The sequence below is a fragment of the Moschus berezovskii genome, chromosome 24 (genome assembly GCF_049115385.1).
Source record: "Moschus berezovskii isolate FMDL1 chromosome 24, NW_MosBer_1.0, whole genome shotgun sequence".
NCBI lineage: Eukaryota > Metazoa > Chordata > Mammalia > Artiodactyla > Moschidae > Moschus > Moschus berezovskii.
Window position 1 is genome coordinate 27,668,676 of NC_142483.1, and position 12,214 is coordinate 27,680,889.

At 41.0% G+C, this 12,214-nt stretch overlaps 1 protein-coding gene across 3 annotated transcripts in view; it reads left to right on the forward strand.

Moving 5' to 3' along the window:
• Positions 1 to 12,214, forward strand: part of TAFA1 (TAFA chemokine like family member 1) — a 622,185-nt gene that overhangs the window by 393,925 nt on the left and 216,046 nt on the right. For 2 of the 3 annotated variants that reach the window (XM_088831647.1, XM_055414286.2), the window contains exon 2: positions 9,308 to 9,448. In XM_088831647.1, coding sequence (XP_088687773.1) covers positions 9,308 to 9,448 — 141 coding nt within the window. The remainder of the gene's footprint in view (positions 1 to 9,307; positions 9,449 to 12,214) is intronic. The other variant, XM_088831648.1, reaches the window with a different exon arrangement.

Genomic DNA, 12,214 nt, shown 5'->3' on the forward strand with positions numbered 1-12,214 from the left:
TGAAAAGACCACATATTGGATACTCAGGAAAAGATCCCCAAAGAGGGTTATTGTCTATCAATCTTTCTATTTTTCCCTTCTCTTCTTTCTTCCTCTTTCTTTCTCCTGTCTAACACTTTCCTGCTTCCTTCCTCTGCTTTTTTCCCTTTCTTTCTTATTTCCCTCATTCAGTTATTTAATTACTCAGTAATCTAGCAAGTACGAGAATGTCTACACCAGGTACTATGGGCTTTCCAGGTGGCGCAGTGGTAAAGAACCTGCCTGCCAATGCAGGAGACACAAGGTTCATTCCCTGGGTCAGGAAGTTCCCCTGAAGATGGAAATGGCAACCCACCCCAGTATTCTTGCCTGGAAAATTCCATGGACAGAGGAGCCTAGCAGGCTACAGCCCATGGGGCTGCAAAGAGTTGGACACGACTGAGCCACTAAGCACACACACACACATGTTCCAGACACTAGGGATAAAGAAGTAAACAAGATGAGCTTCCTGCCATTGCAGAGAATGTAGCCCAACAGGATGGAGAGGTGATAAACCAATCATTCCCGTTAGGAGACAGGGGGGACAAAAGCTAGTCTTTGGGGAAGAGGGTCATTCAGCAAATAATTACAGGCCAGAGATGGACCCAGCAAGGAAGTAATGAAGTATAAAAGTTGCTGCTCTTATGGAGATAAGAAAAGTGAAATATTCTTTAAAAGTGCCAAAATAGTGCATTGTAAATATTATTATGGGGTAATTATATGAGCTTGTAGGGTCATATAGAAGAGATATTTAATTTACAATCTGATTCAAGGAGACCACCTAAAGAAGACCTGAATAGTGAGTACAGGAGCCCGCCCCACCCCCACCCCCGCCCTCCCAAAATATAGAGTTTAGACTTATGTTAACTTAAAAAAAAAAAAAAGATTATTTTCCATCTCAACCTTACATTCTCCCCTAGCATCTTCTTTCCCAGAAAACTTGGTGTTGTGATCATTTCAAATTGCTTGGCTACGCTTGGTCATGGACATGAAACCATCAACACCAAAATATACTAGTGTCAAATTTTCTGACAGATGAAAAGGATTAGATATTAGCAATCTCCCACAAGTGACCATTTTTAAATGGTTGACCCAGTTTGTAGCTCAGATCAATCAGTTTTGTCAGTATAAGCTATTTCTACTAGATGTCCATGGCCGGGGAGGAAGGGACAAACCATTTAAGATCCCAATCATCAGATTTTTAGCCATCCACCTGCCAATCATTCCTAATCTCATCTTCCCTTTCCATCAAGATATATAATTGTCATCCACGGGGACTCTCTTTTAAAGAAATATTATCCTTAGCAATTTATCTTCTTTTTGTTTCCTCACCCATACAGGGCAAGACAGCGATGCATTGAATTGGGAAGGAGGGATCATTGCTAGGAACTTGGAAATTTTTGTAAACTTTTCCACCTCAGAGAGTTGCTGCTGCCAGAAATAATCTTGAAATGCTGTCTTTTTTTTTCCTTTGGGGCTATTAGGAACTTTCTCTTCCTGTTAAAAATAGGTTTTGATAATGCACTCCAAATGCTGACAAATCCAAAAGAAAGAGCAGACAGAAAAAGTGGACAGCTGCCCTGGGGAGCTTCTCAGCAGGGGACTTGCCCATCGCCTCCTGGGAAACATGAAGCAGGCCGCTGTTTTAAAAATGTGTATTGGAGGGAAAACTAGGAAACTGATGTCCATCTAACACATCTAGCTTTTTCAGATTGGCCTGCATTCATCATGTAATTACTGTATTTACCTTCTAATCTAGAAGAACAATGGGGTCCACTTCTAAGATTAGATTTAGGGTAGAAGGCTAATTTCTTATAGTGTATTTCACCTTAGGTGTGTTTTCTATAGACAAAGCCATGATACAAAACACAAACTAAAAAATCTGAATAGTACAGACAAATCCCATACTGGCTTGTGTTTATGACATATTCTCTACCAGTAGTGAAAAGGTTACTTCACCTGTCTTCTTGGCTGGTTCTACAGATGCTGAGTGAAATCCAGAAAAGAAGCAAGTTTCCAGGTAATCCATAAGCAAGAAAGGAAAGCTCAGTTTTCTGAGCACTTAAATGACTTTGCTTTGAGAGGCCATATATCATCTCAAAATCATTTTGACTTGGATTGAGATAAAATTTAGAATGGTCAGGCATTGGTACCAAAGACTGAAAGGCATTTACATGACAAATATTATCATTATGATTTTGCAATAACCTTGGTAGTTGGGTTTGAAAGGACAGTTCACTGGGTAATTCTTAAAATGCAGACAAAATAGATTTAAAAGAATAATTTTCTCGTTCCCAGAAAGGGTTATGACAAACCTAACTCTTCCCTTTCACAGGAACCAAATCTGGGAATATTTTTATTTTCAGTCTCCTTTTTGAAGTAGCCGACTAATGAGGCCAATAGGTAAAGAAAACTACAGTCAATTCCAGAGGGTCTTAAAAAGTTTTATCCATGTGGTTATTATAGAAATCCAGAATTTTATTTCTTTTCACAGAATTGGATCAGCCTCTCCCTGTGTCTTGGGTGGATCAAAGTAAATGTGGGCTTCTGATATAGCCAAGAAACAATAATAATAAAAATAACACATAGAAATTGAAAATGGGGAGTGTATCTGACCAACTTACTATACAATTCTGTACCAAAGACATCTAAACATCTCAGAAACAGTAAGTTCCTTGTTAAATGATTGTGCAGTAATCCACGACAGACTTGTAATTCATGTTTCATCTTGTTCAATCATCCATCCATCCATCCAGCAAATACCTGTCACTTGATATTAACTTTCGAGCTGCTCATCAGCCGAGTACAGTTGTTTTCACTTTTTTCTTAGCAAAGGAATCCCTTTGAAGGATTATACTGAATGTTAAAATAAACATTTAAATAAAACATTGACGTGCTATATTGAATATTAAAAAATAAATTATCAAGAGTCGCTTTCTCGTTTCTTCTAGTGGATGTAACTGAACCCCCTCAGATAATCTGTGAAGTCTCATGAGGCAAAACTTGAAAAATTCTAATCAGAGGACTGCATATCTGAGCTTTTTCCAAAAAACTAACTTTTTTTTTTTGTAATTGCAAGCCTATGGACCAGGGTTTCATAGTTAGTATTCTAAAGAAAGATTAAATTTCTACTGAAAGATTACATTTCTCTGATTGACTGTGGCTAGATCAGTCACAAGCATAAACCTTGGGATTCAGATCTGCATATGGCAGGGCTCATCAGACATTCTCAATGGCAGGGTCCTGTGGTTCTCTGAGGGCCAGTTCTGGTCTCCACACTGGTGTACCTGAGCAGTAGGTGTCACTGAAGCCATAGTTCAACTTGTCAAGATCAGATGAGTTCATTATTTAGAGCAACCCCTCTGGCTTCCAGTGTGCAAATCCATCATCCATTAGCCTAAGGAAGATGTGGTCTGGGGTCATTGACTTTATATACAAGGTTTTAATGAAAATGGAGCACTTGTCAATTCCCTGTCCCTTTTCAGAGAAAAGGCAGCATATGTGCCAGTCTGGGACTGGGGAAAGGATACATATATGGGGTCAGAGGATCTAAATTCTGGTCCAGATGCTGACAGGTACCTGCTCAGTAAAATGTGAATAAGTGTTTAAGCTGCTCTTGATGACACTTGCCTCCTCTGTAAAAATGAGGGTCATCATGACCTCACTGGGCTTTCTGAGTATGTAATAAATTGAAGCTTTATACAGTATCTACAATGATTTCAGTAACGTATTAATAGTAAATAGTCAGTGAATGGTTAACACCTGGAATACTATTATCATTGCCAATTCTTTTATGGCTATGTCATTTGGCTGCTTTAAGTCTGCATCCTCACTCAAAAAAGTACAGATGACAATAGTCCTATTTCTATCTTTGAACAGTTTTTTAGTTTAAATGAAATATGCATCAAAAGTACTTTTGAAATCCTAACAATAATGTGACAGACAATGTTTAATGGGAAACATCAGGAATCCCTGTCCTTGAGAAAATTGCACTCCACTGAGAAACACACAATAAGTAAAATACATAAATAAATTATATACTGTATTTGGAAAGTTACAGGTATCCTGGTGACTGGGTGTGGGGAGGTGGCTGGCACAGAGCAAAGTGAAATTATGGATGTTGACTAAAGGAACTGTGATTTCAATGATTGAAAGTCACTCAGTTGATTTCAATAGGGTGATCAAAAGTATTTCTGTAAAATGGCATTTGGAAAAGATATGGAAGAGTTGAGAGTGAGCCAGAGATCCACTGGAAGAGTGTCCTAGGTGTTACAGGGCTCAACTTGTTGAGTCATTTTTCTCTTTAGAGCAACACCTCTCTGACTCAGAGCAACCCTCTAGAGGAATCACTCCTGCCACATTCAGCCAGTAGTCTGCAAGGAGACCAGTGGCCCTGGGGCAGAGGGAAGGAGAGAAGGGTGGAGTCAATGAGGCCAAGGACACAGTTATGGGAGGGGTAGGTTGAATACGTAACCCTGATACCCCTTCTAAACAAAGTGTCAAACTTCCTTTTGGAAGTTCTTCATCATCAAAGAAAGTCTTGTGACAAGATGCAAAAAAGCGTGAGTTTAGAGTGCAACAGACTTGGGGCACACTTGTGTGACTCTGGGCAGATTATTCAACCTCCCTTTCATCTGTTGAGTGGGAACAATGCCTTGTATAGTTCCTGGGAGGTTCACAGTTAATGTCTGTAAAGTGCCAAGGACAGCACCCAAATCAGAGCTCACTAAACGGTAGTGAGCAGGGAGCCGACAGGGAACAGAATTCAGTCATCTACAACAGTGCTTCCCTGGTGGCTCAGATGGTAAAGAATCTGCCTGCAATGCAGGAGACCCAGTTTTGATCCCTGGGTTGGGAAGATCCCCTGGAGAAGGAAATGGTAACCCACTCCAGTACTCTTACCTGGAGAATACCCATGGACAGAGGAGCCTGGTGGGCTACAGTCCATGGGGTCACAAAGAGTCAGACATGACTTAGTGACTAAACCATCGCCACAACAGGGCAGTGAGAACTGGCTCTGGGCCTCCAATGGCCACCTCCTTGTCCACATTATCAAACTCGGTCAGTGACTCAGATGATCTGGCTTGTCTGTCACCCTGCTAGCTTGGCTCTAAATGAAACGAGAGCTTTCATATGCCTTGTGCCATTTTTAATAAAAAAATATTGCTCCAATCTTACATTAAAGTTAAGTGGTGGCTTTAGAATTAGTGGTATTTTCATGAAGTATAAAACTAGTTATTAGTGACTTGACTGAGGGTACTTGTTGCTAACAATTATAAGCTAAAGTGGCATGATTGCAAGTGTCAATGTTAAAGAGTGAACTGTGCCTCTAGCCCTGCTCTTTCATTAACTGTCATCCAGTGATGGGCAGGTGGTGAGCCGGAAATACTCTTCTCATCATCCAAATTCAAGTCTGCTTACTTCCTGCTTAGAATTCTGCAGTGGCCTCTTGTTTCTTCTTCTTTGCCCTCTCTGACCCCTCCTGAATGGGGTCAAAGAGTGGACATGGTGTCACTCAAGAGCAGTATCCAGGTCACATCTTTCCTTAGCTTCATAGTCACGTTGTACCTCACTGCAATGCAGAATCACCCCCAAAGCCTCTTCCTGGAGAGGGAAGCCCTCTTCTGTTCAGTCCTGTTTCAAGTCCTCAGTTCCATCTGTTCCAATATTTAAAATATTGTCCCAAGTATTTAAAATACCTTGACTCTACTTAGAGATATGGCTAATTCTAGGACTAGGGCAGGAAATATACACGATGAGGCAGGATCAGAACATAGGGCCAGAAAGAAAGGAAGTGCTTTAAAAAAGAAGAAGAAGAAGGCCAATCAACTAGAAAAGCTCATAATGGCCAAATCTGGACCATCTTGATCAACAAAATAAATAGCATAATATAGTATTTGATTATAACCCAAAGGATAAATAAGAATGAGCCATGAACCCATACTGATATGATTAATTCATCAATCAATTAATATAAATAATTTGCTGATATAAATAATAAATAATTAAATAAATGGAAGAGAGCAGACCTATATACTTTGTAGAAGGATTTCTAATAATTGTGATGGATACTGCAACCCCACAGAGATGGAGACAGAGCATAAATAACTCTCTGTTCTCTAAGGATGGGCTGTAGTTAGTGACATACTTCCAAAGAGGATACCATAGAGAGTGGAGATGGAGTGTTACTTTATGGTAGAGAAATCTGACAAGTACTGAATCAACCATGTGATCAAGGCCAACATCAAGAGTAAAAAGTTATGTTGATGATATGTACTCTTGATTTGATGTCATAAGAATGGTACTGTACCTCCGTGGTCCTCCTCCAAAAACACATAACAGTTTAATCATGAGAAAACCATCAGAAAAATCTCATTTGAGGAACATTTTATTAAAAAAAAAAAAACACTACTCAAAACTGTCCAGGTTCTCAAAAAGGAAAGAATGTCTGAGAAACTGTCATAACCAAGAGGAACCTAAAGAGATAAGATAACTAAAATTAATGTGGGAGCCTGGAAGTGTCCTGGCTTAGAAAAGACATTACGCAAAACCTAAGAAAATCTGAATAAAACCTAGACTTTAGCTAATAACACTGTATCAGTGTTTGTTCATGAATTGCAACAAGTGTAGTATACTAATATGTGATGTTAATATTAAGGGCCTAAAACTAGGAAATATGTAGTAGAGGGTGGGGTATATGGGAACTCACTATACTGTCTTCATAAATTTTCTGTCCTATGCCGGCCTATGATTAAACCTTTGTTTTAAAATCATGTTCCAACCTCTCACACTAGCAAAATGCTTCCCCTTCATTGTCCCCTGCCGAAGCCCTACCTTTCCACTCAACTTCAGTAGCCTTCCTAATTCTTTAAAAAGGAATGGGTGCCCCCTTCCATCTATGTCCAAAGAACTCAATATTTCTTGTGTTGATTTTCATTAATTACTTATTCTTTCATTCATTCAACCAACAGTTATGGATTACCCACACCAGTTATTGACTATAGTGCTGTGGAGAGACAAGCAACAACCTTGACTCTGATCAAGCTTACAGTTTTGTGGTTACAGTCATGCAAGCAAACGTGTACAGTTCTAAGAGAATGAAAAATGGTGGCGATTAGGGAATGTCTCTAAGGATCTGACCTCAAGTCTATGCACTTGACATGTGAGTGGTGGATGGAGGAATGGGGAGACAGGAAAGAGTATTCTGGGAGAAAACCTATTTGCAACATTCCTGAGGCAGAAAGGAGGGCAGCATCCCCAAAGAAATAGAACATCAGTGTGACTGGATATTCCCAACATAGGTACCGTATATGAACTCAACTATGTGTCAGGCTCAGTGCTAACATGTGTTACCTTGGTTAATTCCTTACATAACTCTGTGACGCAAGGTTATTTTTATTTGTACTTTACAGATATTTGTACTTTATAGATAACAAAACTGAGGGACTTCAGCAGTGACAGAGCTGAGATTCAGGCTAAAACAGGTTTGTTTGAAAGCCCAAACTCTTTCATCCTATTGAAGAAGACACAATTCATCTGCTTAAGTCAGAGATTTTTTGTTTGGTTGTTTTTGGCTGTTCCTTACTGTGTGGGCTTTTTCTACTGGTGGTGAGCAGGGACTCCTCTTCATTGCAGGGTGTGGGCTTCTCACTGCGATGGCCTGTCTCCTGGCGGAGCACCGGCTCTAGGCTCGCGGGCTTCAGGAGCTGCAGCAGTTGCGGCTGGAGCGCTCTAGAACGCAGGCTCAGTATTAGTAGTTTTGTGCAGTCACCTTAGTTGCTCCGTGACATGTGGGATCTTCCAGGACCACAGATGGAAGCCATGGTACCCTCATTGGCAGGCAGATTCTTAACGACTGGACCACCAGGCAAGTCCAGTCAGAGATTCTTATGATTGTTCCTGTCATATTATACCAGGGTTTCTTGGCACTATTGACCTTTGGGTCAGATAATTATTTGTTGTGAGGTCTGTTCTGTGTACTGTGGGATGTTTAGGGGCATCCCTGGCTTCTACCCACTAGATGCCATTAGCTCTCACCCTCTACCTGTAATGACAATGAAAAATGTCTTCAGAATTTGCCATATTTCATTGACAGTGAGGGCGAATAGCAAAACAATCCCATCCCCCAGCCCTGCACTGCAAGCCCCTGAGTTACACTGTTTCAGACGGGGATGGAGTTGTGTTTGAATTCTTCCCTTCCTCCTGTCTTCCCTCCCTCTGCTCCTTTGCTTCAGTCTTTCTTAAGTGCCCACCATGTACAGGCTGGATACACATCCTGTGTAGGTTAGAACACAGTAACTTGTAGACAGTGGTTGCTTAACAAATGCTTGAGGAATTACTGCCAACAGAGTCCTAAATGCCTAGGATTCTAAGTGTTAAGGACAAATGAAAAACATTCTTCTTGAATGCAAAACTTGACGTTGGTGAAATAAATCCCAAGTTTCTGATCACTTGGAGTACCTCTTATGTCCCTGGAGAACTGGCTTAGCTGGTATGCTTCGGGCTGAGAAGATCCACTTGAATTTCACTGACCTTTAGACAGATCCAGCAGAGCACCTGTTAAGAACCTAGCAGAGAGTGGCATACGTTAGGTTGCCAGTAAATGCTGAAGAGAGCATGGCTGATCTGTAATAATTAAGTGAAGCCATATGCCTTGGGGTGTAATTTGAGATTTCATTTGAAGCTCATACTGATTTTTTTTTCTATCACTTTTGGGTGAGATCTGGATTGGGGAAATGACTCTTCAACTAGATTTTCTATTCAACTCCCTTGAGAGTGAGTGGGTGCTAGGAGGGATAGCTCATTTCAGGGCCGTTTTCTTGCCACTGCGGGTTCTATAACACTGGAGTGTCAGTTTCTTGTCATTAGTGGGAGCTCAGAGAATTCTAAACACAAAGATAATGCAGGGGTGAGCTATCCAAATGCATTTAAATCTCACAGCATCTTTATTGTGTGTTATCCCCGGGCAGTCACTGCTCCACTGCCTCTCCATACATACAGCCCAGAAGTGTTGCCCCTTCAGGGCTCTTTGTTGTTGCTCTTAGTTGCGTTTAAAATGTTGTGCCCTGATGCCTGTCTTCTCCCAGATGACATGACACATCCCTTGTATGCACTCGTGTATATATGTATAGACACATGTTATAGGAGAGAATCCCATAGTAACTCCACTTTAGGGAAACCCTTCCCTTTGCGTTTTTCACTTTCCCAACCCTTCCACTCACATGTACACATACCTGCACGGCCACGGAATTATCTCTAATCAGCATCCCGCTTCTTTCTCTCTTGCCAGAAGGAGGGACATGTGAAGTGATTGCTGCGCACAGATGTTGTAACAAAAACCGCATTGAGGAGCGGTCACAAACAGTCAAGTGTTCCTGTCTACCTGGGAAAGTGGCTGGAACGACAAGAAACCGACCTTCCTGTGTCGATGGTAAGTAGCTGGTTTCACTCCTCTCTCTACGGGTTCATCTGTGTTGTTATGGTGTATAATATATATATATATTTTTTCACCTAAATATGGTTCAGGATAATAAAGAAGGTGCCTCTACAGTGCTACAAAGTTAGACAAATGCCAGCCCTTTGCATAGAGTTTGAATTCCTGTTTCTCTGGCTTTCAGTTTTTCAAATAGCTGTATTTGAATGTGTGTTAGAGAAGATAAGGTGAAGGAATTTTTTCAAGTCTATGAGTTTGAGGGTCCAGCTCATTTTGGAATTGATTTTGGATCTAGTTTATCTATAATGATGATGATTAATGTAGTAAAGGTAGTAATGCCTGACAGTCATTCAATCTGTATTTAATGAACATTTACTTTATCCCAGGCATCGATCTAGGGCTTCATATATATTCAGGAACAGATAGATGTGCCCTGAGAGTTCACCATTTGCCATGCCCTGTCCTAAACATTTCTCCTGCATTAGTTTATTTTCTCATCCTAACAATACCATCTTTCTTATCTCTTGCAATATAACAATTCACATTCCCCCCCGAAGTTAACAGTTTTAAGCAGCAGACACCATCTCACAATTTCCACAGGTCAGGAATTCAGCTTTTCTGGGTGGTTCTGGCTTGAGGTCCCTTCTGTGGTTGCAGTCAAGATCTGAGGACTCGACTGATGATGGAGGATGGTTTTAAGATAGCTCTTCACAGAGCTGTTGGCAGGTGGCCCCTGTTCCCCTCCACATGCACCCTTCCAAAGGAAGCTAGGTGTCCTCACACCATAGCAGAGTGAGTGCCCCAGGAGAACAATGTAGAAGCCACAGTGTGACCCTTTTATTTTATGGCAGAGCCTCAGAAGTTATCCTTTATTGTTTCCACAATATCCTATGGGTTATGTAAGTCACCCTATCTGTCCAGAATGGAAGTGGAAGAAAAAGGCTTGAAAACCTGAAGGCAAGGACCACCAGGGTAGATACACTTTCCCTGCCATTTTAAACATGAAGGAAGCTGAGACTTAGAATGGTTCATTAATGTTCCATTGGTCCCATGATTGGTAAGCTGTAGCTCTGCTAACTCTTGAGATGACACTAACTGACTCGGATACCCAGTCTTGACCACCATCTATAAACAATTTTATATGCCTGTCAAACAGAGAGTCCACAGTTCAAAGGGATAATAGATATCTGTCCCCGTCTTTATCTTTCATTGTTTTAGAGCCAGATGTGGGTTGACCTTCAAAATCTTCAGTAAGGAAATCAGGGCTCAGAGAAGTGACTCACTTGCTCTGGTCATACAGCAGGGATTATAACCTAAACCTCTTGACTTGGGGTCCCTGGTCCTACCTCTAGATACAGATGGAGAAAGATACCTTCTAGATTGGCTCATGTTGTGTATTTTCATTATGAACCATCAGGTGGTTAGAAAGAAAACACTCACACACAAACTAGACCAGGAAAGGCAAAAGTTATTTTTTAAGAAAACAGAGAAATCCTGGGGAACTTGGTTATAGGAAATTCAGCCAAATGTCATGGGATTCATAAACTATTTAGGTAGCTTCCACCTTGTTTTCTTTGTTTTGATCTTTCTTTCCCTCATTCTCCTCTGTGTAGACTGGTTCCTTCAAGGATTTTATCTTTTGCTCTCCCTTAACTCAGGGATTGGCATAAAGCAAGCCTTTAATGTCTGTGGTACCAACTCTGATCTCACTTAGCATCATGGTATACAACAAGTATATTTGACTGACTTCCTGTATCTTAAATGCCATCTCCAAAAAGACTAAATATGATTGACCCGGCTTGGGTCAGATGTTATTCTTTGCCCAATCAGCCACAGCCAGAGGGACAAGCTCTAGGGGCATTCGGTACCATGGGAAGGTGAAACTTTTTTTTTTAGAAGATGTGAAAAGGTTAGATTTAGGAATGTACTGTGATCTGTAGTTCTCAACTAGGGCAATTCTTAGGAGCTGTTTGACAATGTCTGGAGACAATTTTTGTGCAGATATCTATTACAACTAGAAGAGTGCTACCGGCATCTGGTGTGTACAAGCCAAAGAAGCTGCTCGCCAACTTACCCTGCACAGGACAGCTCCCACAGCAAAAGGTCATCATACCACCGGTGTCAATGGGGCTGCAGTTGAGAGACTTGCACCATGACTTTTTAGTTATTCTAGATCACAGTCAGTACCATACTGCACTTCCACCACAGGGAAAGCAGGCAGCTAGACCAGAAAAGCCATTGCACGCTCTTAGAGGAGGAAACTCTTGGCCCCTGAAGCCAATAAACATTATAAAACCATGATGATTTCTCCTCTTCTCTGCCAAAGAAAGCAGTGAGTCTCTTAACTATAAATCTCCATTTTGTCTCCAGTTCCTTTTTTTTATCACGGATTACCTAGAAATAGAATTGCCTTCAGGATCTGAATGGAGAACACAGGGAGCAGCGCACTGTCTGTGCCGACACAGGGGGAACTGGCATTTGGCTTGAAGTTCCTCTGAGAAGTTAAGCCACATATCGGTAACTTTTGTTTCTCAGAACGAGTCTGTCTGACTTTGGAAACTCGGAGCCCTTTAGTGTGGTAGGTTTAGGCAGGAGAGCTGTGAGTGTCTATCTTCTGAGCAAAAGTCAATAAAGTACAGCATATTCTATAGCCTCACATTCATTGTTTCTAATTTCCAAAGCATCCTACTCCTCAAAAATCTTGGAATCCATTGGCCCGTGTAGCGAAAAGTGTCTATGTTACTTTGATCAAAACTCTTTTAA